The sequence below is a fragment of the Genypterus blacodes genome, unplaced genomic scaffold (assembly GCF_046128005.1).
Source record: "Genypterus blacodes isolate CSIRO-AG114 ecotype Tasmania unplaced genomic scaffold, CSIRO-AGI_Gbla_v1 ptg000067l_1, whole genome shotgun sequence".
Lineage (NCBI taxonomy): Eukaryota > Metazoa > Chordata > Actinopteri > Ophidiiformes > Ophidiidae > Genypterus > Genypterus blacodes.
In genome coordinates, this window is record NW_027466879.1 from 4,771,374 (window position 1) to 4,799,196 (window position 27,823).

Consider the following 27,823-nt stretch of genomic DNA (forward strand, 5'->3'; position numbering starts at 1 on the left):
CCAAACCACTGAGTGCATCAGTGTGTTGGTCTCTGGCACTGATCCAGATGTGGACAGTGAAACCAGTGATGAAGATCTTAATCTCCCGATGAGCGACAGCAAACAGACTCTGTCCGTTTGTGGGTTGACTGATTGGCAAATGCCGAAATCATATGTGACTGCATGTTTTGGGATGCAAGTATAATTACTTATAAATGATCTGCATTTTAAAACGGGCATATGCTTAGCTTTATAAATAAAAATGAGGATATTTCTATTTATTGTCGCCAAGGCAGGACACGTTAAAGCCCCAGTCAGTTGCATTTTATTTTGACATTAAATCAAACACATAGCCGCGCATAGACTCACAAGCAGAGTCAGAGAAAGGTCAAGGTTAGAGGAGTCCCGACTCAAATCAGAAGGATATTTACAAAGCGTCGACACGATGGAACAGAAAGGTGAACAAAGCAGCAGTAAAGGAGACGGGCAAAAGATCGGCAAGGAGGAAACAGGTAAGTACGGCGAGTAAGGCGGGTAATCAGTGGACAGGGGAGACTGACTTACGAATCAAAACCAGGTAGCAGGCAGACAAACAAGAGGCCAAAAAGGTCAGAGACAGATTATCAGGATTCACTGGGAGGCAGGCAGGCAGGCAAACAGAGAGCAGGCTGGAACACTCAGGCACACCAATCTGGCAGAGACTGAAGAGAAAGTGGTCAGCATACAGTTCATCCAAGGGAGCTGATCATCTATATTTTAGTGTTTTATTTTTTGTTTTTGTTTGAACGGATGGCGTTTTTCCGCGCAATGCACAAACACGTCATCATCCACTTGGCTGGAGCTGAAGTCGTCGTCTCTATTCATAGCCGGTCTGTAACCAAATCCACACACTGCTAACATCAGTAGTTTTACTTTTTGCAGTTATCACAACTTTGACAAAGAATTTCTTTTGTAAACATGGCAGTCACAGATCTGCAAAGGACTTCATGGAAGGACATGGTTCAGACTTGGAATAAAACCGTTAAACTACAGTATTTCAGCGAAAACAATACAAATACTCACCTGTCAAATATCACCACATGACCTTAAAATATAGAGATATTGTTTTTAAGGCCCATCGCCCAGCCCCTAACTGAGAGCAAAGCAGGGGGAAGCCAGGAGTGTCAGCTGGTGAATGACAGAGATTAGTGACAAGAAAACCACAGGTAATAATGACATCCGATTTGATACGCATGGGTGATCTGGGTGACAATGATGCTGTGGTCTTTCCACAGTATGCAAACAGACACACACACTGTTCACATGTACGTTTCATACCTCAACATAATACAGCAGTGGCCTCCAGATGGCTTCCAGCGGTCACACCAGTAGATTAGTTGAAACCTTCCAGGCCTTTGCCAATGCTTAGGTTCATTCATGAAATACTGTAAATGTATTTTTTCTGCATTTTTTTTTATTGTAAATGAGTCTACAAAAGTGTGCATGCCTCCAAAAAGCACTTGGAAAAAACAGATACAAGTAATTTCAGCAATATAGGAATGTATAATAGAGTAACTGGAAGTTTTTATATTTTTGCAAAATGAATGGAAAATATTACACTTTAACTGTGCTTACATTCATGTTGTGCATTGACACAGAGACAGATGGTCTAACCATCAAACTTAAGTTGTAAAATGACTGTTCCAACCCTCGCAGCATGGATCTGCTTGTGTAGCTTTGTTGTTTGCACTGAAGGCTCTGCAGCACATGACGCACATTCAATAGAAAATACAAATAATGACAATGAATTGATTACAAAAGACACCCGATCACACAACGTGGAATGAAATGACTTAAAGGGAAAGAGGAATGAAAAACATAGAAAACCATAAAATACACAAAACAATTAACGACACATAAGTTGAATATCTGATAACAATAATAATAATAATAACATGCATTAGATTATAACTGTACTTTGTACCAGAGTGACTCAAAACTAAAACAGATAAATGCAATATCACAAAGGTATACAACCTTCAATACTAGAAGCAATTTTAAGAAATGCCAATAACCTGAAAGAAATATTGCCTTTTGCTAGGTTACATAGAAAGTGCATAGCAACAATACATCTTGTACAGCCAGAAGAAATTCTAAAGGCAAGTTCATATTGTCAGGAATCTGTAATTCACAATCAAATGTTTTGTCTGCCAATCTTGATTCAGCTCAATCTATCTAAGATGTGTTTATACAGTATGAAACCAAACCCTTCGTATTGTCCTCATATCGTTCGTTTTGAAAATCTATTTCTTTTCTGAAGGTGTTCTTGATAAAACTGTAATGAGTCACCTTGGCTGAACCTGCTGGAACTAATTTTAGACACTTTTTTTTAACAATGAACAGCTTAGTTAGAACACCGTCCTATGATGCTTCTTTGGCCTTTCTCCTTAAACATTTTCTCAGTACAAGAGTATTGAAAGTAGCTCTTGCCTTGCTCTTCAGTGTGTGTACACATGTACGTGTACAGGTATACATGCGTACATACAACATTATTCAAGAGTATACATACAGCTTTACCCTGGAGGTATGAGGTGAGTCTCACAGGGCGCGAAGTCTGGCCAGGAGAGCTTCTACATCCGGCTCTCCATTGGTCGAGCAGGTGGAGGCTGGCTGGGCGGGTGCAGGCTCCGCTTCAACCCTCCTTTCTTTCACCACCTCTTTATCCGTTTCCTTGTCCGCCACCCTCTCCCTGTCCTGCCCGTGGCGGTGAGCAGGGGTGTGCTTGAACTTGCGGCCTGACTCTGAACACGCAGCAGTCTTGGCCTGAGCTGCAGATGGATGGTCCTCTTGCTGGTAATGAGCCTCCCTGGCAGGGGCAGCTTTTGCTACCACTGAACCAGCATTTATATTCTGCCGAGAGCGAGACCTTTGTAAAGGTGCCTTGGTGTTTTCTGTGAGTGAATAAAAGACGGAAAAAGCAGTGAGCAAACCTGTGAGAATAACGGAGGGGAGAATGGAATAGGTGGTATTTTGCAAAGGCGCAGACAGACTGACTCATTACTTGAATGCAAGCAAAAGACCAACCAGAGACATCAATTGCAAGCCACTAACACAGGGAGAAAAGGTATTAAGGGAAGAATGTGTGAGAGTGAATGCAAATGGAGGTGGCAGTCACACCGTAGCAAAAGAAAAATCCAGACATTAGAAGTCTTTTGGAAGCATACTGTTAAGTACATACACACGCAGATTAGATACACACACAATCAGGTTTACACATGAGCACACTATACACTCTGTCTGGATCAGCGGACTAGAAAACACACACACACACACCACGGATGTATACTCCATGAATACACTGACTGATGAGAACAAATCTTCTGCAGCAGACTGGGGCATGCAGCCAGCACAATATGATGAAATGGATATGGCTGATCAACTGCAACAGAAACTCAATAAGGCTCTGCCCCCCCCATACCAATCCCCCAGTCTCTTTTCCTTTCCTTTTACATGACGCCCTCCCACTCAGCTCCACCTCTTCACATTCTACCATCATCGTCCATTCTTCTTTCTTCCATCCAGGCTTTCTGCTCCTATAGTACTTCACTTCATCTTCCTTATTTCTCCAAACTCCCGCAGCCCTTTCTTCCCCCCTGCCCCGCTCTCTCCCAGCCTCCCCTCTGCCACTACTTAAAACAGACACCGAGACAGAGAGTGGAAGCAAGCGACACCACAGATCAGACCCATGTTATGAATTATAATCCCCTGAATAGATCTTAGACTTCATCATCAATATGTGTGCGTTGGAGAGAGGGCAAATCCATATTCATGTGACCTTGAGCGTGAGGCTGGGAGAAATGGCGTGAGGAAAGACACCACTGCATTTAAAGTTTCCTGAGCCTGAAATGTCTGGCAAACAGGAGTCGAACACAGCGGAGCAGAACAGAGCGACCCGCTCCGTCAGCCAATCGGTAATGAGTTTGGAGCGTGGCCAGTCAGTCATGACAGTGTGTTTTATGGGCGGCGCTGACGAATGACAAGGAACGTCCCTGAACACAACCTCTGACAAATAAATAAGGATAAAGGAAAGAAAAAAGCAGACAAATATGAAGAAAACTGCAAAGTTAAGCAAATAAAACAAACAATCACAGGGGCACCCTGGCACATTCACACAAAGCTTAGGAGAGCAAGGGTTCTGGGTTCAGTGAGGGATTTTTAAAAGATGAAATGAGTAGAATAAGTTGCTTGGTCTGTGGTCTGAACAGCCAAGCCTGCACGCATCGTCTCAGCCTTCCTGCTCTCTCTCTGTGTTTACAGGCACAATTATAAACAAAGACAATTATTCTCCAACTGTAGTTCCTCTTGTTTTATATTCCCCCTATAACGTCCTGTTGGTGAATGAATCTCTGAGCACAAGGCGATATGGGCCTCAATTCAATTAGATTATTTTCAAACATTGAATTAAACACAAATTTTTTAAAACCACTTAATTTCCAGATAGGACTATGGAAATGCAATTACACATTATTAGTTGAGCACAAACGATAAAGGACTCCAATCTAAGACTTTGCATGAGGGTTAGATTTTCAATTATTATTGATTTTATTGTTCAGGTCAGTTCCGTCACGGCCTTCACAGTCAATGCATCACTATTCATTGATGCATCTGGACACCCCAACATGCTCTGTGTCTCTGTGCTAAAATGGGCCTCGCCGCCACAAACACAAAGACATTTCTATTACCAACACACAGGCTCAGAGTGAGCACTGCTGAAAGGGTCTGGCGTAGTACTCGCAATGGTAAAATCTGAAAATAAGCTCTGAGAAATGGGAACATACTGAGACAGAAAAAAAAAATCTGTTAAGCTGATGTGTTTTTCCTATTTCAGGTTCTACAGGACCTGTTATCCAAAAGTGCTTTTTTTTTTCTCCCACACTCTTTGTGGTGAGCGCGATCAAAGTGCTGGCAGGTTGATTTTCTTCTCTGTGACACCTCCCTGGCCCTTGCTTTGAAGAGTAGCTAGCTGTTAAAACCATGCCTTCATCGAAGCTGTAAAACACGACTAAGAGATGTAAAACAAGTCTCGTCTCACAGGTTGTACTCCTTCAACCAGCAGCTGACACAGGTTTTATGGCATCATGTGTCAAGAGAAATTTCTGTAGAAGTATCTGCTCCACACGAAATGAGCCCATCATCAGGAATTCAGAGACTGAACTGCCCTCTTTTTTTATTCAACACAAGCTGTGATGGCAATTCACTGGGGTGCAAAAAAACCTCCACTGCCCAATATTAGAAAAGAACGTAGAGAGAAGCATTTCTTCTTCTATCTGCAAATAAAGTGAGAGCAGAGAGGAATTCACATTTCCTCATGTGGAATCGTTTGCTCCATTTGCATTTGTCGTTTGATATGATGCAGATCAGCCCCCCTCCTCCCGTCCTCTCCTTGGTGAGGCCTCTGTGATTCCCGTTTGGAATGGAGCCACAGCAGAAGTCTAAAATGCAGCAGCGCTTGCCTGCCTCTGCTTCGCCTTAATTCTTAAAGCTAGACAGCACCAGCAACCTCTGTGATGACAATGAAGTCGTCAATATGAAGACTTTTTCCACATATAAAGCCTGGAGATCAGTATTTTCCAGTGAGAATAAAACACGAAACACAACAGGATTCTGCTAAAGCCTATCAAAGTCCCCTCGAGAAGAACAGTGGTTAAAAACAATGATAGAAGAGCAGGCAGACTCCACTATTTGTCTCTCTAGCTGCTCTCAGCTTTGCTGCAAAATGTGTCTACAACATGTAAAGCAATCACGGCCTCAGAGTCCTGTAGCAGTTTCACAAGCTACTGGTTCTCTGGCAGAGTGAGCTGAGTGAAATCTCAAATGAAACACAACAAGAGGCGCCCTGATTGGTTTGAGAATATCATCTGGATTTCGAAATGGAACCACAGTGGTTTATTAAATGCCTGATGTGATGGCATCGCGTAGGACTGTAAAAAGGCCCCGTCCAATCAAAAACACAGAGCTTCTATTCCCCCCCATCTGCAAATAGCTGCAGAGAGGAATTCACATTTTCCTCTTGTCAGATCATTTGGAGCATTTGCATTTTCCACTTCAAAAAGAGATGCAGACGAGCGTTTCCCCTCATCTCCCTCTCCCTCTCTCTCTACTCTCCACTCTTATGATGTGTGTAGCATTTGATCGTTCTGAGACGAGGGTAAGCGTGCAAACGTGGGAAAACAAGACAGTGACTTTCGCTGGGTGGAGTTACTGACACAAGTTGCAGTTGGCTAGATCAAACACAAATCTACACGCATCATAAACCACAACACGGCTAAGTAGTTTGGCTATGGCTAACAGGGATTATTTGATGTGTAATGTTAGTTGTGTGAAATAAAAGAGAAAGAAAAAGCAGCTGCAGTGGGGGAGAGAGAGAGAGAGAGATTGCTGTAGACAGATCAGCTTAATAGCTACAGGGCCGGCCAATACAGGCGTAATGACTCAACAATCAAGGGCAGACACCCTTGAAATCCCCATGGAGAGCACTAGAGGGCTGTCACACCCCCTCCATGGAAACACAGCTACCTGAAAAATATAAACGCTGGATCAAAGACGTTATCTTTAACAAAATCCAAACAATTCTCAGTTTTCTGCCATTTTTACTTTGAGTAAAAAGAAGAAGTTATACGAGTATTTGGAATAAAAGAAAGCGACCACAAACAATTCACAACACTTCTTCTGCTCTAATGGACGGCTACACAGTGCCACTGAGGTCAGCCCACATATGCAAACCTGATGATTTTGTGATGTGTGTGTGTGTGTGTGTGAGTCTGAAAACATGAGCACAATACAGCGGAAAATAGAATATGGCTATTTTTAATGTGTGTCGAGTAAAAGAGAGAGACATGGTGTCACTTTCACAAAGGAGACCTGAAACAGAAAGTAAAATTCAAGAGCTGACAATCAGCGATGCCACACACACACACACACACACACAAGTACAATGAGTCAATATGCCCCAGTGAGTCTTTTAGACGGTAAAAGCTAGCGAGTGGCTTGTTAGCTTGCCTGTGTGCATTATGCTGGCTATAATTACAGATCATTACCTAGCAACAAAACAAGCAAGTCCCTTGCTTGTTCACTGTAGTTACCTTTCTGTCCACAGAGCAGCTCTGTGTGACGGCTTCACTGCCACAGCTATACACAGAAAAAAAAACGCAGACTTGACCGAAAAAAGGTGCAATAAAAGGAGTCGACGGTGGACAACAGCTGAAAATATTAGATGATGGGAGAGAAGATGACAAGATGGATAGAATGAAAGACTAAAAATAGAATAAAAAACACAGAGGAAAAATGAGATGGAAGAAAACAGAGGAGGGGAGGTAATTGTTGAAAGAGCTCCGTAACAATCCTAGTAGTATGATAGCACATCAAACCAGGTTACAGGTGCCTGAAGCCTGTCCTGCAATAACACAACCATCCGTCTGTTCGACCAGCTCTCAAAAAGCCCAAATAGCTTTGTTGAAATGCAGAGGCAGAGAAAATAATAGTGGAAAATACTGAAAATATCTTTTGGGGGCTTTTTAGAAGACTGCCTGTATACTGGACCGAATTCAAATAAGAGTGTGGGACAAGGGCAGAGAGTAATACACTTTCTTAGGCAAAGACTGACAATATTACATTTGACAGTCAAGCCAAAAACATGCTTGAGAGTGGGTTGTAGTGGGTGGCAGATGAGCATATTTGTTTTTACCCTTAAACAAGCTGTTTGCTGAAACAAACAGCTTGCGAATGCAATGTGTAAATGATGTCATGATAATAACGATAACTAATCTTAAAAAGAAATCTAGAAAAAGAGTTACTGTAGCCTGAATGGAACCAAAAGAGAGAACAGGGACATTTTCCTGACATTTATAGGTCACCCTCCATGACTTCACTGACCAAAGGAACTAAAGAAATCACAGCAAATGTTATTGCGCGCACGCGCACGCGCACACACACACACACACACACACACACACACACACACACACACACACACACACACACACACACACAGTCCATAAGTAAAGAGATGAATTGGTCACATGTAAATCAAGTGTTGATGACACAGTGCAGAGGGCCAGGTCGTGGCTAACAGGATATGAAAGGACTTAGCTGGATGTTCCTCAGGTTATGTGCCCCTTAGTATGAACCCCAGCCACTGTGAGCTGCAGCCAAGCGTGACATTGCGTTAGCACGCCTTAGTGCTTCTAACAATGCCTCCAAAGTGAGCCTGGTTCCCTGCCACTGGGACTGTTCCCTTATACGTACACACACACAGACGTGCGCACACACACAAATAGCAGAGCGCTCTACTGAGAATACAATTTGAATAGACAACAGAATGCACATTTTTACAGCACGCACCAATCCACCTCAATACTGACAAGCTGAGACATGAGGTTACGTGGAGAGAGGAGTGTTTGATAAATGTTCTGACAGATCACTTATTGTATATTAGCGTGTCGAAGGCGTTGACTGCGTGTGTGTGTAATTTTGCAGTTAATTGTGGCAATATTTAAAAAAAGAGCAAAACCTCAGGAAAAACATTGCTTCAAGGACTGACAGATAAACATCATTGGCAGCCAAGTGCCAGGTAAAATCATCTTTAGACAGATTCAAGGCACTGCTTTTTATGATTAACCAATGAAAAACCATGAGTCATCCAGCAGCAGTGTGCAATGTTGACCAGTAGTAGTCAAGAGAATATTAAGGAACATTATTGCCCTTAATTAAGACGAGGAAGTTTTTCTTACTTGCAATGGGGGAAACTTATATGGAAAACAAATCAATTTACTGGTCAGTTTCACTTTGACTTGGTTAGTGATGGTTAGATTCAGGCAGTTTGAGGTTGAAAATAGTTAGATATCATGAAAAAAATACAAATTTAAAAGAAGAAACGAGTTAGAATCATAAGTAATAGCAAGTATATGCAAATACCCTTAACACCGCAAAACAATTGTATGACACCTTAAAATATAAACAAATCTGTCAGGCTACAAAAAAAGGGAACACACCTGGCAGATGGCTGAAGCAGCCTGGGCTCTTACTCCTGCTTTAGTCTAATTATATCTACATGCAGGGTAATGGACTGAGAATGTCTCCTCATACAGGGACTACATCACCTCCTGGGGTCTTTCTCACTCCCTCTCACACACACACACACACACGCACACACACGCACGCACACAGAGGAAAAACAGATATTAGACAGACATACAGGCATCACTGCAAGCAGACACGCACACGCAAGAACACACAGTCCTTTTCTTTTGTGATAAGCACTGGTTCCTTTTGTGGTATAGTTGTACAGACAGTGTACTCTGCTGCTTCCGGCATGAATTAAACATGTCTCGGTTTCAAAACTCTGCTACCTGTTGTTGTTTGTGTGTTTTCTGCTGGTAAATATCCCCCTGCAGTCGTGGTCTAATGCATATGTATTCCCCCCTCGGGGGCTTCACATGAACTACAGCTTTCTATCAGCCTTTTTCTCCAGCAGTGTACGCGTTAGGCTGGGAGAGGAAAATATCGACCCTTCACACATCTTCAGACGCAGCGTCTAAACGCACCCACGGACAGACAGACAGAGAGAAGCGTATCTGCTAGTTTCCAATCAGTCAGTAACATGGATTAATGAACTGGTTGACTGAGGTGATGTTTACATGATGGATGGGGAGCACAGCCAGTAGACTCCTGTGTCTTTTACCCACACAGTTTGTGGCGGATTATGGAAGATAGACTTAGCCGTCTGTGCCGGCTATTTGTATCCCTTAGATCCCTTACATTTTGAATGCTCCTTTTCTGATGAATTTGTTTACGAGTGAAAAGGATTGCGATTGCTAGAGTTTAGGAAGATTGCAGCTGCATATGAATAAGAATAAGCTACAATGTGTGTTTTTAGAAATTTGCTTGTTGGTCTCGACTTGCTGGCAGCCGGTTAGGAAACAGATGTGACCCCGGAAACATGCATCGTCTTTCTTCATCCCGCCCTTGTTTCTACTGGCAGGTAATGGGGTTGGGGGTTGTGTTTAACACTCAGGTCGGCTCTGACAGCTCTCAATATGCAGGGCCAGTCCTGCCAAACAGACTTATGAATTCCAAACTGCCCCGAGTCATGCTCCATATTTCATTGAAGTTGAATATTTAAAAAGATCAACCCACTCAAAACCCTATAAAACGTATCGTTCTGGGGCCTTATGTCCTAAAAATAAAATCGCATCTGCCATATCACATTACAGACAGACACATCAGCCTCCATTTCCCTGTCTCTGTATCCCTCTCTCTCTGACAAAACCCATCTGGTAACCAGACTGTTGCCATCAACACGGGTTTTGCTCTCTACTTTTCAAACAACTGCACACTTATTCCCGTCTACTTTATCTCATTCACATGTTTTTTTCCTCTTGGTGTCTCAAACTTAGCGTTCTTTACATCTTCAGTCCTCTACTAAACTCTTAGCTGTACTCTGTTCCCTTTCATTCATTCATTCATTCTCCATGGCCACCAACGGTGAATGGGCGAGAGGCAAGGACGTAAATGCATGAGCATTGCACGGAACAGGAAAAAGAGTTTGTTCTCTTTTCTTTAGCAGAGAGAGCCTAAACTTTTCAGATTTTCCAATGAACAAAGTACAAACCCCATATTCCCTCGGTATTGGTTTTACAAACTTTGATACTTTCAAATGCTCGGGAAAATGAAGAAATATGAGCGCCAACATTGCAAGACGGAGCTAATAATGAATATCGAAAGCCCTAAAATACAATGTCAGAAAATGTCAACTCTCACCATCCACAAACTGGCGTAACAACATTATGACTAGCTTAAAGTTGATGACAATACTTAAAATAGGATGATTTAATGTGCCTGTCTGACCCTTGGAATCAACCTGACATATCCTCACAGTATTTGCACGATCTTCTTCAAGCACATACAGTATGCATGAATGAAAGATGCAACTCAGCTGGCAAACTGGAAAATGCTCTTCCAGGCTGCTGTGCATGTGAATGAATCAAATGCACAACCCCAGAGGCAGAAAGTGGGGGGAAAAATGCAAAAGGCTATGAGAATTTGTCAAACAGATATTGCCTCAATGCGGTATTTGCTTTAAACAAATCCTGATCTGACGGTGTTCGTGCATGCACATGTTGTTTTCTTATCATCCCGACATCGAGACTCGATTGCAAAGGAAATCAATGATTCTTATGATGTTGCTTTGTGGCATTATTGGTACGTTTCTCCAGAACCACTAAAGCTCAATGACATATCAGTGCAATCACTATCATGGTCAGCCAGTTGTACTTGCAGTAAAATAAGAGAAAGCAAGACAGTAAGAGAATATGACAGAAAGAGAGACAAGTGAGGAAACAAATTAAGTGAAAAGGCAGCATGGCTTAGTTAAACTCAGTCTCTGTCCAGAGGCCTCCTCCTCTCACACTGGCCTAGCAATTAAAAATACATGCATCATTGCTCTATGCACCTCTCTCCCTCTACGTTCAAAGATATGAATACATTTACACAAGCCACACACATGTAACTGGACACAGACACTCTGCACAATGTGTGCAGGCAAAGGCAGGGCTATTTCATATTATTTATGCCACTTAGAAGTGATGGCCAACCAGCCTTGTTCCATCCAGCGATGCCCGATCAATGTAGCAGACAAATGAAACGACCAAGCAGGAGGCTGTTCAGACCATGGCTTAGGGGAACACATTAACCAAATCACCTCAAAAAGTATGGATCTGCCCAAAGAAAGTTGCAGTTCATCACACACCCTGAGTGCTCTGCAAGACGGTCATGAGTATGTCAAGGACAGTTTCGTTGATGAGATTGGAGCATATTGATTTTAATCAATAGAGCGCTCAACTGAGGTGTGTGCCCTCTCTAGACGAGGAAACAAATTTAAATTGGGGAGACTGTTCTTGTATGCAGTTGTATCCAGGCCTGTGTGTGTGGGGGATGATTATTTTTAACTTCTTTAAAGTGAATAGAAAAATCACATCAATGTTATTTGCGCATGTGTGTATTTTGTGTGTATATCGATGCTTTAGCACAAAAGCATCCTTAACACAACTGGCCTGAGGGAGAGTGCTGTGCTTTATTGTAAGTGTGTCATCCATCTCATTGCTACTGAAAGCTCCCAAGGGGCCCATAGCAATCTATGGTCCCTTTAGACATGTTCTACATCTCTATGGCTATAACTGAGCAGTGGCGTGGACAATGGACTGGGTTAATATTGTAAATGGTTGGCAGAGGAGCACTGCCAAGGAGCTACGACGCTGTGAAAGCTTTGACTATGAGAAAGAAATGGTTTGAAATAAAAGTAAAAATATCTACACACCCATACCTGCATTACCATCGCAAAAAACATAAACACATGCTGACAAAGTACTTGGCAGAGTAATTATTTTTCTCTCCTGGTGGTAGATTTAGCCTTGGCCCTTAGCATGTGGAAGTGAGACACCAGCCGTTTGTTGTATGTGTGAATAATTTGAATCACTGTACATTCTGACACATATGCTTACTGTGCTTAAAATGTCCACAACCAACACAGAAAATGATCTTGAAAGAAACCAGAGGCATGTGTGTTTGCACACATGTGTGCAAGAACACAAACAAACACACACACGCACACGCACACACACACACACACACACACACACTAACATGGACACAGGGTGTCATGGTTCACCAACTGGAATCAATGTGCTGGACTCAGTGGCTGAGATACAGCTACATCGATTCAAACAGCTTGGATCAGGGCAAATCTGGAAGAGTCGCAGACAAATTGATGCAAGCATTTCTGTTTTCAGAAAAGCTTGATGCGACAGGCATATCCTTTTTTATTTTTGTGCCTAATAACAGCATTTACTGTTTGAGTGTCTCCTCCCTCTCCCTTGTCTTTGCCTGTCAGTGGGGTAGGGGAGAGGGAGGGGTGGAGGAAAAGAGAGAGAGAGAGAGAGAGAGAGAGAGAGAGAGACTGTCCAACATGCCTTTTGACAGGTAGCCTAACCAAAATCCCAAGAGAATTGCACATTGTATCTTATAAATTAAATAGTAAATCTGATTGAATTGTGGTAACTAAGGGAAATGTATAGCACAATACTAAATTGCAATGCAAAAGCACAAAACAGGAATGACATCTGCGACTCTATACCAAGATATGCATTGAATCTGTCACAGTAATGCTGGCACAAAAGATGCACAAAATAACAGTTACATTTGTGTTTGTTGTCTTTAATCAGCCAATGAAGCGAACAATGACTCAGCGTGAGACATCAGAGCATACAGGTGTGCCTGCAGCATAATTCTACCTGTAATTACCACAACATCCATCAGCAAACACACAAAAGAGAAATGAGGGAACAGAGGAGATAGAGGGAGAAACAAGTAAACAGTTTCAGAAAAAAGACGTTGCACCATGCAACATCCAGCGTCTGGGTAGCTGTGGTGCTTTTGTCTGTTGCAGTTCAGACAGTATGTACAACAGGGGACAAAAACTGGGAACGCATACGTGTCTGTCCCCTCTGTGCCTTGGCAAGTTGCAGTTAAATCCCTGTTACTTCCAGTTATCACTGCATCATTACCATTAATCACAATGATATATTGAAGCCTCGATACAGAAAGCACACGCAACTATTCACTTAAAGTGACAGAGCTTACAATGGCCTTATACGAACAACACCACTGACAACAAAACCACAAAAACATCAATACACCCACTGAGCCAAAGCATACCTACATCAAAAATGCACGCATTTGTTGTGGTGAGTAATAGCACAAACAAATAATGTCTCAAGGGATTGGTATATGTGGGTACAGGACAAGAGCGTGATGCAAAGTATTTATTACTGAAAGCCAAGCCCAGCGCCACAGTTTTGCCTTGGAACAAACATGTCACAGTAATAAATGAAACAGACCCCAGCTGAAACAATGCAAAAATGCAGAGGTTTCAACTGCTTACTGTTCCTCTCAGATGGAGAGAGATGGTGTTCAGTCCAGTGAATTCCAACAGGCAACTGGTGTTCTCAGGGCAGATTTGGCTAATTATATATAAATGTCTAATGTCTAAGTACATAACAACTAATTGAAAGCTAAGTGCAAATTGCAAAAAGTTATTTTTTTTCTACTTTTTAGTCAATTACAGAAATTGTCATGTTGCACTGATACTCTTCAACTACTATATATATTATATACGTACATATTCTAACTAAAGGTTTTCGAAAGCTGATTTATAGAAACCTATAAATCAAATTCTGAAACAAGCAGATGTCGTCAACAGAGTAACAGAAGGCCAGTTCTTCTACAGTAGCCATTCCACACTACACACTTCAATGAGCTGGGATGCACTCAGTAAAACCCCTAGACAAGCACAAATCAGGTTCTGTTAGCATTGATTTTGGATCTGCCAAAACACTTGGCAAGACGACTGACAACATTGGGATTTGAAATGCTTTTAGCCTGGATGTAATCAGATATCTCAATAGAGGAAGACCCAGGAGGGATGGATACAGTATGTACATTTAAGAGTGGCCTGCATAAATAATGCTGTCCAGTGACTTTTTATGAAAGGGAGAATGGCAAGCAAGAGTCCAAGTGAACAACTCCCACGTACCAATGCCTGTAAAAATGATTATTATGCATTGCTCCATTGCTGCTTATGTAAAATGCTCCAATAGGCTAATGCAATGCAATATGTGCGTTTCACAGTACAGTCTAGGTAGATGGTGAAAGAACCTCACCAGCTTACCAGTCGCAGTAATGATCAGGTACATGTAGACTGCAAGATGTTGGCTGTAAAATCTCATTGTAGTGACATGTACAGTAGGCAGAACATTACTCTCTATAGTTATTGCAATCCAATAATTGCTAAGGAAACAACAGCCACCTTGTTGGCTGAAAAAGCTGTGCCTGTTTCTCAGTTTATGTGATAAATGCGGTTAATCATTAACAAACAGAAAGGTTAGAAAGAACAATATATAACCTACACTGTAGGATTAAAATGTTCTTGACGCATACATTCTTATAATAAATCGCTAACCAATCCACACCCTTTGAGTAAATGCACACCAACTGCCACGCCACAGGGTTAAACAAATAGTATTTGTAAAATGATGGAATCTGTATAGACCTGAAATGTTAAACAACACAGATGTTTCCTCATCTGGAAGTGTGCTCTGGGAGCAAGTTATTTGTTTGCTCCTTAAACAACCACAGGCTCTTTGTCACTCTTGTGCCATCTGTTGTAATGCTCCCCCAGTTGATCCAGATTTAACGGTGTGTGCAGCACTTCAGAAAAACAAACAAAAACAAATATGAGAACACAAGCCTACTGTTACCCCACATCAAATTGACAGGGGAAGCTGATATGAGGTAACGTCACTGCTATTATAACTGAAATGAAAGAAAAATCCAACTGCATGTTCATACAAGAACAGAGAATGTATGGAACAGCATACTTCAACCAGAATGCACTCAGTGAGTACATACTTTACCTCCGCAAAGTAAGAGAAGTCCTCCTATTATGACTGTCTCTGTGATGAAATTAAACAGGTTATTGACTAGACTACGATCGCCACATAATCCAGGGATCCAGGGATAATCCAGGATTTTGATTCTATCAGGTGTGGTTCAAAAACTGTAGGCCAAAACATAAAATAGTAATTGATAATGAATTATTCCATGGATCATGTCCAACCAGCCGACCATATGTCAATGAAATCTGTCAATTGTTTTTTGCGTTCAAACAAACACGACTGCTGTTTGTAATGTTGTTTTATGTTGTTTTATATGTTGTCTTCTGTTGTCTTTTTCTATATGTTCGCACCCAGAACCACAGCAAATTCCTCTTAAGTGCTAACTTAATTGGCAAATAAAGTGATTCTGATTCTATGATGAAAAACCACAAGAGCCTTGGCACAAGATCTTTCTTTCTCACTCTCTAATTTCCTTAATGAATTGTTGTCTAACTGGGGACTCAGTTGAGATTTTAAAGTGGTACAAACAGAATTACAAACAGCTACCTGAAAGTGGACTTAAGTAATCAAAAGGAAACCTAGTGGAACTGGCCGGCATGTGGTGTGAAATGCGAGAGTGGGAGGAGGTTTTGTTTTTTGTTTTTCTCTCAGCATGTGTACAGGTGTACAGTGATTGTAGCAGAAAACATAAATGAGTAAAAAGGAAAAGAAAAGGAGGCTTATGGTATAAAAACACTTTTTCCCCACCTCCTCACAATAGGATACCTATTGATATGGAGCAACTGGAACGCTGCTAATCATGCAACTTTAACACGTGATTACACATATGCTTGAAGTAACTGAGTCTTGAATCATATGGAATCGAAGCTCACATAGTGAATTCCATATTCATATAATTTTCTTCTCACCATAGCAACAGGTGATCTAGCATATGAACCCTTTATTCCTAACTACCTGGATCTCATTACAACCTCACTAGATGATCTGTTTGGAAGCATCCGTACAGATACAATCAATGACACAGACAAACAAACGTATAAATAGACACAAATCATGCTAATGTCTCCTCTTCTGTGGCTCCTCTTTCAAAATGCTACTGGCATTTTATACAGTAGGACTGTGACGAATCCTGACAACATTTCCCTTGTTATGACTCTCCTCCCCTCAATCCCTCTATGCCATGCAGAAGGTATTTCACTGGCAAAGGAACAAAACAGCTTTGTGCAAGGGCTTTGGCATTTGTACATATTAGGAACAAAAAGGATGACATGGGCTGATAATGTCATTTGTCATCGAGCATTTTCCAGGGATGGGTAGACGGTGGTGGGATGTTGCCGTTGTCCAGGACAATGGAGGACAAAGAGTTTGTGCAAATGGAACATGTGGACTAGTATTGTGAAAAAAACAGAGAGGAAGACATAAGGAAGGTAAAAGGGGAAAAAGGGAAAAACAGGGTTGAATGACTTATGGTACGAGATGACTGGGAGAGGAAGGGAGAAAGAAGTGTACAGCCAGAAAAGCCAAGGGAAAGGAGAAAAGGAGAGTGGGATTTATTTTCACCTGTCAACAGCACTTAAGGCCATAAACACATACAAAGCTTCTGCCTTGGGGGCATTGGGACAATGTTGGTCCATGTGTGTGTTTGCGTGTGATGGATGATTTTTCACATTGATGTACGTTGTCATTGGGGTGTTGACCCTGTCAGGACCCTGGCTAAATTTAATCCTTGGTGAGAAATTACAAACTTCTATCTACCAGTACACTACTTGTCACTATAACATTGGTGTAATAGTAACAAGCTTCTGGTGGCAGTGTGGGGATGCAATGCTACACTGTGGAGGTATTACACGGTCTACAGTTTAGAGCCTCTACCTGCCTACTAAGGGGCCAATGGGTTTAATAATAAAAGACGAAAACAACAGTCAACAGTACCGTGTCTGTTAAGGCTCTCAGTCATTCAGTAAACAGTATCAATTGATTTGATATCATGCCAGAGTTCCCAGTAACATCTGCCCTTGTAAAAAGCTATTGACATGACATCATGAACCAGCAAAACATGTTAACTCTTTCATCCCCAGTCATAAGTATTAACTACTCTATAAGGGTATCCTGAGGATGCCTACTATTGCTTAGATTTTTGAGGTTACAATTACAAGAGATTTCCAACATTGCACCCTAATTCTGCCATTTTATAGTACTCGGCTTTGCTCAATTTTTTCCTTTTTAAAGGATATGTTTAATTGCTTTAACTTAATTACATCAATTTAATTATTTTAAGCAATTAATTCTGCATGGCTCTTCATTGAACTACTTTAACTATTGAATGCTAATGTAGAAAAGGGTAATGTTTTGGATCTGCTCAGCATCTCACTCACTGATTGTAAAACAGCTGCAATTCTTAGATGCTTTCTTTAGTAAAAAATATTTGGCAAAAAAAGAAAAGCACCCCAACTACCAGGAGCTTATACGCCTCCATCAGCAACACATGCTTTTGAATCTGAAATTGCAAGTTTGAGGCTGGTGGCATTAAACACAGTTAGGAATTTGGATCAATCGTTTCATGGTGTCACTGAGTTTAAGTCTCTGTATGGGGATAATATGTTTGCTGTGTCACAAGATAAATACTGTATGTGAGCACTACAGTCTCTGCACAATGTCATGCTTTATTGATGCTTTGCACATTTCCGGTGTTATATGTAAGGGGGAAACTGACACATTGCCATCCTGCTAATTCCAATAAGAGAGAGAAGGAGAACAATCAGTGTATTGACGTGGCAGTGTTCAGTGATGTCAAGTCAATGTGCTGTACTATACAATACTGTATTGTGATTAAGAGTTTTGAGATTTATTCTAGTCCCTCTTTTCTGTTTTATCACATCTGTTGAAGCGCCTTGAGCGAAGAAAACAATATGGGAGGTGATGGAGCACAATGAAGACTGACTCAAAGGTAAAAATTAATCATTTCAAAGACAGCAGAGTAAAATAGCTCAATAACATTCTAATAAGTAGTTGGAAAGCCTTTCCACAAAGGCTACTCGCATATTTCAAGTCAATTAAGGATCATATCCACATGGGGTCTCAATATTATCCACGGCCAGCAATGGACCACCTTAAAAACTACTTCTGATTCTGCTAAACAGAGATTTCTTGATTTTGCTGGTTTAGATTTAAGCACTTTATAGTATTTGCATTTTTTGTTTTTCTATGTCCATATCTAAGGGTAGCTAAGGCTGACAGGGGAAAATATGCAACATACTCAAACCAGATTGGCTCTAGAGGACAGTGACCTTGTTTGAATGATAAGTAGAGCCACTGGGGTGTGATCGACCCTGCTACATTGCTCTTCCTCTTTTCCCATCCTTTTTGTCATCTCTTATTTAACAATTGAACTCTCACTCAGTCCTATTTACCTCCTTCTGCTTTTACGCCAGCTCGAGAAGAGTTTCAATTAATTTGGCCAAAAAACACACACACACACACACACACACAATAGTAATCTCAGATTGATCCATGTCTCCAAAATAAATGTTTGTTATTCACGGGGCTGTGACAGAAAAGGTGTTTACGTACAAACCTTTGGCTTGCCCTTTTCCAGCTAGTGGGGGGAAATGCTGACTAAAGGTAGCATTAAAGGTCTTTATATGTAGCTAGTGAATATCCCACAACATGTAGAAAGAGTGTAGCCCCCAATAAATGTTAATTATTGCTTTGGTGTATTAGAAAACAATTAGGAAAAGAGTTACTGCAGGTCAACCTCGATGACTAAAATTAACACTTCTGTCACAGTATGAAGCTGGTAAATGAGAACCTGAGGAAATGGAGCATTTGCTATTATTGTCATCATTGAGTTTTTAATGTTCTGAAAAGCACACAGACATCCTGAGCAGGCGAAATTGAAATGGAACAGCTGTGACCCAGAGGAAATGATTTCAGATGGGTTGACACAGACAGAGTCAGGTGAGGCATATGAATGACAGGGGCAAAATGGTCCTTGACGGCTGACCATTTAGAGAGTAGTTTTGACTGTCATCGCTGTCAACATGGGAATGTGCGTGGGAGAAATGGGGGGAGAGAGAGCATGCAGATGCATTTATGAAAAAACATGATAAAACAAATCAATTGACTTGGTTCTGGACCTACAGCTGTGCAACAGCGGGAGAATTTAGTTGGGGCAGGAACAGCTGTCATGGGATAACAAAGAAGGTGATACAACTTAGATGGACAGCCAATGTCCTTAAGTGGGAACATAAGAGAGTGGAGACAACAGTGCACTTTCTAATGTGTGCATGTGCGTGTGTTGTAACCATGGTGTGAAGAGGCTGGTGTGCTGTACTGTGCCATTGGCCTTGGCCCAGTCATTTCATTCTACAAACTATGAGGGAGCCAGGGCTGGGCTCTTGTCAGAAATCATATTTGTATGAGATGGCTGAGAAACAACAAATCCAAATATAGACATACATTCACTAATGCAAACTTCAAATACACATGCACATAGCACGGCCCTGAATAAATGAGCTCAACTGCCAGAAAAATAGAGAATGGAATGAAATCCTTCGATTTTACTTGTAATAGCACTTATTAGTGTAATCAGAGCTTTATTATTAATGAAGAAGCAGACAGTGAAACTGGGTAGAGGACAAGGACATAATGTCAGATGTCGAAAAGAAAAGTGGACAGGGCTAAGAACAATATGAACTATGTCTATGCTGGCTGGTTTCTCCAAGAATACAAGTACAGAACTCCCACTGATATCTCTCTCTCCAACACACACACACACACATACTATTATGTACACTACACTACCCAACTAATAGCAATTAATGAACCTCTGGATAATCTCTATATGTGAGGATGATTTCATGAATGTGCTGCCCACCTTAATATGTCTGTCTCTCTGCTCTGAGGCATCCCTCCTATCACTGTATTATCACTGACAACGTGGTGTGATAGGACACATATTGTGAATACTATTTGTGATTCAGACTGTGTTGCAAATAGTTCCATTTTAACTACAATCGACAAAATCTTTGACATTGATAGCAAGACAAAGATCTCTTGTTTTTAAACATCCAATTTGTTCTAATGCTGACTTGTATTTTTGAAAAGAATAAAACCTCAACATAACCATGAAGTTTTGAGAAAAATCTACTTATAAATGTTCAAAGGTGCGTCAGAAATAATATCTCAGAGAAACTGATGTAAATTCCTAAGATACTTGTACGCTCTCTTATTTTGTTCCATGATTACTTAAACACATATTTCAATCATTCATCTGTACCTGTGTACACTACTGTGCGGTTTTTATTTCACTGTCTTCTTTCCCTTTCACACACTCACAGACACTTTGGCACAGGTAGTCTTGTGTCCAGACAGCCATTCCAGTGCCAAATGTTTAATGAACATTGGTTGGCAGAGTATCATGAACAAAAGGCTGGCAGTGCATCATGAGCAAACTCAAAAACACTATTTGATAATTAGGTACAACCCATTGGGAAACACACACACACTCACCAGGAATCCCTGGATGTGTAGAAACAAGACCACTTTCAGGATTTACAAAACTAATGATGACTGAATTCCCAAACCATGCAGGTGAGCAAAAGACAATTTTCTTTTGGCTCCTTTTCATTTGAAATATTTCCCTTTATAACTAACTAATATTACGTTACATATATTTATTTATTTTTACCTCTTATCAGGCTGTCAATCTGATTATTTGTCTTTGTTGTCATCTTCCTATTTCTTTTCTAAAATTCTATTTCTCCTGACATTCACATTTTCAAATATCTTTCCAAGACACTTCCTTTCTTTTAACCTATGAAGACTACGTGTACCACCCCCCTCCACTGTTAATCTTCTTGACAGACAGCTACTAGTCAACTGTGACAGCCATACAAAGAGGCTTTTTTTTTCAGCAAAGAAGTCATTTCTTTTTTGCTGTAAGAAATAATAACAGGAAAAATGGACCCTTGCATACAAATAGGACTGAGGTGCAAAGGACTGTTTAATAGGTCCTATACTGCCTCCAACAAACAACATCTATCAGCTTCTCAGTATATAAATTAACATTACGATTCATTTAGGTTCAACAACAACAACAATACAATAAAATATAGGGAAAATGAATTTGGCTGTTTTGGCTTCTTACCCAGCAACGATACAGCTCATTTTCTACGGAAATGGAAAGGATTGTCAGCATTTTAATAATGTAGCACTAAAATGTCAAATTTAAACCAAATCTTTGAAAGAGTGGTGGTTGACGATACAATGCCTGGCATGAAGCTTTCTGCCTGTCAGGCTTTTCAGGCAAAAACATACCAGCTGTAGGGTGAAATACAGCCATGATTGATGAAAATAGAAATGTATTGGTGCTGCGTATTTCATCGAGAAGAGCTTTAGTAACATGGAAATTTTGACAATGTGTTTGAGTTGGATTTTACACAGCGTAGCGTGTACATGATCTATTTGAGTGTACCTGGCTTCAAATGAAAAAAAGAAGAGAACACACTCTCTCTCTGGTTGTGTTGCACTTGCAGATGTGCAAATGATGAAACATGCTGCAAAATCTAGAATATGATGTGTGCAATTTTTGGTTGTTGCCAGTCTCATGCTGGTGCTTCAGTCATACATGTGTTTCACTGCGATTTATTTATTTAAACCCATACCATCCCTCTAAAATGCTCTAACACAAGATTGTGGGAAATGCCAGTTGGAAATCACGGTGCTGTATAATTGACAGAACCTTGTGGCTGAATAGAGTTCAGGTAGATGGAGACATGCAGCATGGTGCACTTGGTTATTCAGCTTAGTTTTACTCCGCACTCAATCTATCAATCGTGCCAAAATAAAAATGACCGTAATGTGCCATGTGTTTCTTATAAGAGTTAAAGTGGATTTAAATTACCAGTGTTTTCATGAGCAACACAAGTGGACAACAATACAATAACAGCAGCATAGCTTTAAATGTGTATAGGCTTTCTTTCAGCATTATGGGAAACAGCCTTTAGAGTGTGTACCACCAATCACTACAGAAATCTTACATTAACAGTAAATGAATGGCCAGAATAGCCAGCGTCTGGTAACAAGCTACTTTATGCAGGAAACATGCCTGACATGTCTCCTCAGTTTGTAAATGCCAGCTCCAGATACCTGAGCAAGATGAATATAAGAAAGGGAGGAAATTCTAAGCATTATACGCATGGAATAAGCTGACACAATATTCTCACAATAACTATGTAGATAGAAAGTGTTTGTAATCTTAAGGTACAAAGCAATTTCTGGAGCCAGGCAAAAGCATGGTTCAGCTGAAAAATAAGATCCATGTTGCTATGGATTTTATTTGTGTGTCTAAGGTACAAACGTTTTACTTTGCATATATGTTTCTGATCTCAAATGTAATGATCTCGTAAGCGTCTGTGATGCTCTTTGATGGAATTTAATCTTTGACCTGACCAGAATACAAACCTGACAATTCAGTCATATTTGTTTGGGCATAGAAGAGATTGCCCTCTATCAAAACTGATAGATGCTGAAGTATTCAATGATATTTTGGTGTATGTGTCACTGTTACCATCTTTGTATTTAATGAGCACTCATATGAGAGGCTGATGTCACTGGGTACATAGACTTATTGTAACTACGCATATGCTTGACATGACTTGTATGCAACCCACACAGCCATTAGGCATGTTGAGTTCAGTAGCAACATAATACTTATTGTAAATATATACTGTATATATTTTTTAATTTATTGTACAACCAAGCACCACACCAAATTATTATGGCCAAAAAAAAACTAAATTGGGGCCATTAAAGCACAGTATTCTCCTAACAAGATACGGCAGAATGGACCATCAACCTTGACAGAACCGGTAATTGTTGACGACAACCAGAGGAGTAACTGAAAAAAGGAGAAAGCCATTATTCAATTAATCTGCTTTTAGAGGAGTGCATTGTCAAATGCTGACTGGAAGGAGCAAGGGGATGTTTTTATTTCTTCACATTAAGTAAGTGTGATGACTCCGGTTGATAAGGTTATATAATGTTACGTGGCAATTCAGAGGCACTGTCAAAAAAAAGCACAGTAAAGGCAGCAATGTTAATTACATTCCACAATACCAGAAACAGTATATGTCAACATTTCTGCAAAGTTCCACTCTCATTGGACCATGAAGCATTAAAACTATGCATGAGATAAGCACCAACAGATAGACGCAGGAATAGCAATATCATCTAATATAGTTCCTTTGGTGCAGCCACGCAAATAGAGGATAGACAAGGGGTAACAAAAAGAGGCATCAGTACAAAGTAGACAATAACTTAGCAATAGATAACAACTTAGCCAAAACAAAAACAAAACAAATAAAGTGACCAAAGGCCAATCTATAAGATCTGTATCAACATAAGCAACACTAGAGGAAGAAGGTGAATATGTGTGCAGAAGTAGGAAAATGAAGAAAAAGAAAGCCAGCCATGTTGGATGTTTCCACACTGGGCAGCTGGGCAGGTTGGTATCCTCAACATTAGCCCACTAACTAACACTCAACACTAACATGTTGTCTTGTATGTATTTATATTTTGGTTCTAGTTTAAAGGGTTTGAGTATTTAGTCCGCCTGTGACACAGTAAAAACAAAGCAGTTAAACAGCTCTTCATTGTTAACAGTCATACGTGGCTATTCCTGTCATTCTGTCCAATCTCCATTTTGCTGGCTAAAAGCAAATGACAGTAACTTCACCTTCCTATCTTTCATCTGACAAATCTGTCTTAAGAATTAGTGCCTCCTTGTACAGGGCCTATCAAATACACCTGTAACTGAGCCGGAGAGACTGCTGCCCTTAACCATGGCAATGATGTGTGAACCCTGAAGGATGGGCTTGGGTTATTAAAAGTTAACTGGTGTGTAAATGGGGTAACAAGGCCTGTGAATGACTGACCATTAAATCCAGTTCTTCCTTGCCAGTAATCAAATAATCAACATAGTTCAGTTACTCTGTGTTAGCGGCTTAAGTGTGACTACAGAAAATCATCACTGCCTGCATGTAATAGTATTAGCAGCATTTGCTTACAGTGGGCAATAATGCTGGTTACTAACTCTGAAGGCTACTTGTGAGCAAAATTTAGTAATAGAATTTAGAGGTACTCAAATGATCGGATATCTCAAGAACTTCATGAGTTGGATTCTGATGTTAATGTGTTAATACTGCTTCCAAACGAGCAATGCTTTAAGCCCTCTGTCGAGTAGGGAATGGGTGGCGTATGTGCCTGTCTTTGTCTCCGGTGTTTAATCATAAAAAAGGGGGAAAATCAGGGGAGGAAAAGGGTTGTTACAGTAATTCCGCACAGATACTAACTGATCTAACAGCATGCACATTTAGTTCTAGTTCTCTCTGCAGGATATGGGCAGAGTGTTGAAAAGAAAACAACTTGAGCGAGAAATTACTGGGTGAAGCCTGAGTGCCTGGTTGAAGAGTTACTGATTTTAACACCTCCTTCCAACGCCACCGCTGAGGTCAAAGCCCCCGCATGCAGAAGCAGCTCTTACCTAATAATCAATATATAAAACAAATGGCTGAAATCAATACAGCACCTGTGTCACTTCCTGTCTCAGTTTCTGTGCGACATGACCGCATTCTATATCTCTATGACAACCATGTTGGATTTGGTTTGGAGAGCTTACGATGGAGTAAGCTTTGTACTTATGCAGACAGTGGCGGTGGAAGACAGGAGAGAGGTGATGATTGATAAGCGGCGCTGCCTACCTCAGGCTCTACTTGGCTGTGACAGGGACAAAACAGCAGTCTGCTGCGCCTGCCACTGACATTTGTTATAAATCATTGGCAATTTCATCAGTCGAGTCGAGAGAAAGACGGGGCGACATATAGAGCTAGAGAGAAAGAGAGAAGGGTGGAAAAGACTGACAAAAAAGAAAGCAGGAACTAGACACCTGTCTCTCAACATCATCTATTGTATTTGTATGAATTTTGAGCTCAACATCTCTGCATCATGGCTTATGCTTTTCAACTTAGATCTCCAATACCACAGAGAACAACATATCAAAACACACAAGGTGAAGGCTTACACAAAACATTTGTGTTGTAGTTTACCTTAAAGAAGTCTGAGCTTAAGTATGTTTGTTTTGTCAAAACAAAACAAAAGCTATAAGTAGACGAGTGAATGTTTGTGTTAAATGGGTTTATAAATAAAATAAATAAATGGACTGTACTTATATAGCTTAAATCCAAAACACTTTACAATGGCCTGAGATTCAAGAACGCTCTACCCTGTACAGAAGTGAAAAACATCTTTTCACATCTGTCCAGAGAATATAAGTGTTGTTACCTGCTACTGTCAAACATGTCTGAAATTTTGATGAAGCTGTAGTAATAGCGCGTTGGTCTGTCATCCTTAACATACGTTTTACACAGTTTATTCATATTTATATATCTCGGATCTTCAATAAGCTCACTAAAGAGGCTGTCCACTCTTTTAACCTCCTCTCATCTGACTTTGAATCCTTCAAAATGATGAGAACTCAGACACCAAAGAAAGTAACTTGCATCAATTAGGAACCGATGACAGAAGTGAGATCCAAAACAGTCATTTATACAGTTGGTGTTAACTGTCAAATGTGAAAAGTTGGATTTGCACATGAAAAGCAGCTTCTTAATGTAAGTGTTTCATTATTTGATTCTTCTGCACTGCCAGAAGAAGATGAGAGACTTGCCTTCTTTCCCTGATCTATTTTGGTGCTCATCACTTTCCAATTTCCAACACCTGAGACAGATAATTATCCTTTAAAAAGAAAAACTGCTAAAATTTGTCATTTCATTCTCATCAAGACATTTTCTTGACACAGTAGCCCGACAAGCTGGAATGCCAATGTTATAGTAATTGGACAGAAAATGAAAAGAAAATACCAACAAATTTGAACAGTTTTAACTCTTATGGTCTATAATGTATTCATTTAAAAGAAACTGTCTCCTTTTAAAGAAAAGCCTTGAAAATTTCATCCGGCTCTCCTCTCAGACTCAAAAGGCCTAACAATTCATTTATCCACTGACTTCATGTGGCCATTCTTTATAAGTACCCATGCATCATCTCTTGCATGTTTCATGAAAGCATACGGGATCATCTTTTTTGTTCTGCCTGTCTGTCTCGTGTACAGAGGCTTCTTATAATCACTCACCTCCATGATAAATCATGCCCCCTCAGCTGTAGCCCAGGCCCCTGCCATTGTCACAGCACAGGCTCAGCTTGCTGGAGAGGCTGATGGATGATTCAGAGGCAGCCGGCCTCCTCTTTCTAAAACCTTCCTATGTGGATAAGTATTTTTCATTAACCCTCTCACACTGCTAAGCCCATGCACACAAGCTGGGTTTACAAAAGTGAGGACAGAAGATTGAAGACATTTGATGTAAGGGTCAGCTAATGACTTTGAGCTGGCTGGAGCAAAAAGGAGAATTGTTACTATTTCTTTAAAGCTCTCAATTGAAATCAAGTAAACATGGCCGAGTAGATCTAATTTAAGAGCCCCTGCCACGTCTCTTAATACACATTTCCCTTCCAACTACAAACCTGCATCTATGAACTGATGTCCAGTTGATAAGCCATAAGTGTATTATTGTGTACTTCACATACACCTTGGTGTTAGTATCTTGGGGATTCTGTACGCAACTAAGTGATTACTTCCTTTAAGTTAAGCTTAAACAAGTTTCAGCTTAAACAGCTTAAACTTGCTTTTGTTGGAGCATAAAAAATGTTCTAAAAAATGTGCTGTCACACGACTGAATTCATTGAGCTTTGAAGCTGTTAAACATGTCTAAAGTAAAGCAAGGACGTCCTTGACTAAAGATGTATTTTTCAGATGCTGCCCTGACAGAGACCTTCCCCAGACATGCACATGATCAGCTGAGACAGCGCTCCCTGTAAACCTGGACACATAAAAATATGGTCAAAAAGAGGTGTTTAAGTGAAAGCTGGTGAAATCTAATACTTGCTACATGTCATAAAATTTAACAATGTTCAGTAGCATCACCAATAAAAAAAAGAAAAGAGACTACTACAGACTGCCTACATCATTAAAAATTGACCACGAGGGAAGGATATTTGAGAATATTGGACTTATGCAGTATAATGATCAGCAGAATGACCTGAACTGGTTGTTCATTGCCTTTTAATCTGACATCACTCCAGATGTGCTCCATGTGTAGTAGAAATCTTTCATAATAGACTGCTTGTCGGTTGCCCTAAACAGGTTCTGCAATCGGAAGTTTGTGCTCAAGATTTAGATTTGCTCAGTGCCAAGAAAAATCTGAGGGAACATTTATTTTAATGAATATATGAATGAATGAGGA

At 40.5% G+C, this 27,823-nt stretch overlaps 1 protein-coding gene across 1 annotated transcript in view; it reads right to left on the reverse strand.

The window, feature by feature from the left end:
• Positions 1 to 1,431: 1,431 nt before the first annotated feature.
• The window catches only part of LOC143004535 (protein diaphanous homolog 3-like), a 115,097-nt gene continuing 88,705 nt past the window's right edge, over positions 1,432 to 27,823 (reverse strand). The window contains exon 29 of the mRNA XM_076155498.1: positions 1,432 to 2,909. Coding sequence (XP_076011613.1) covers positions 2,557 to 2,909 — 353 coding nt within the window. The 3' untranslated portion in view covers positions 1,432 to 2,556. The remainder of the gene's footprint in view (positions 2,910 to 27,823) is intronic.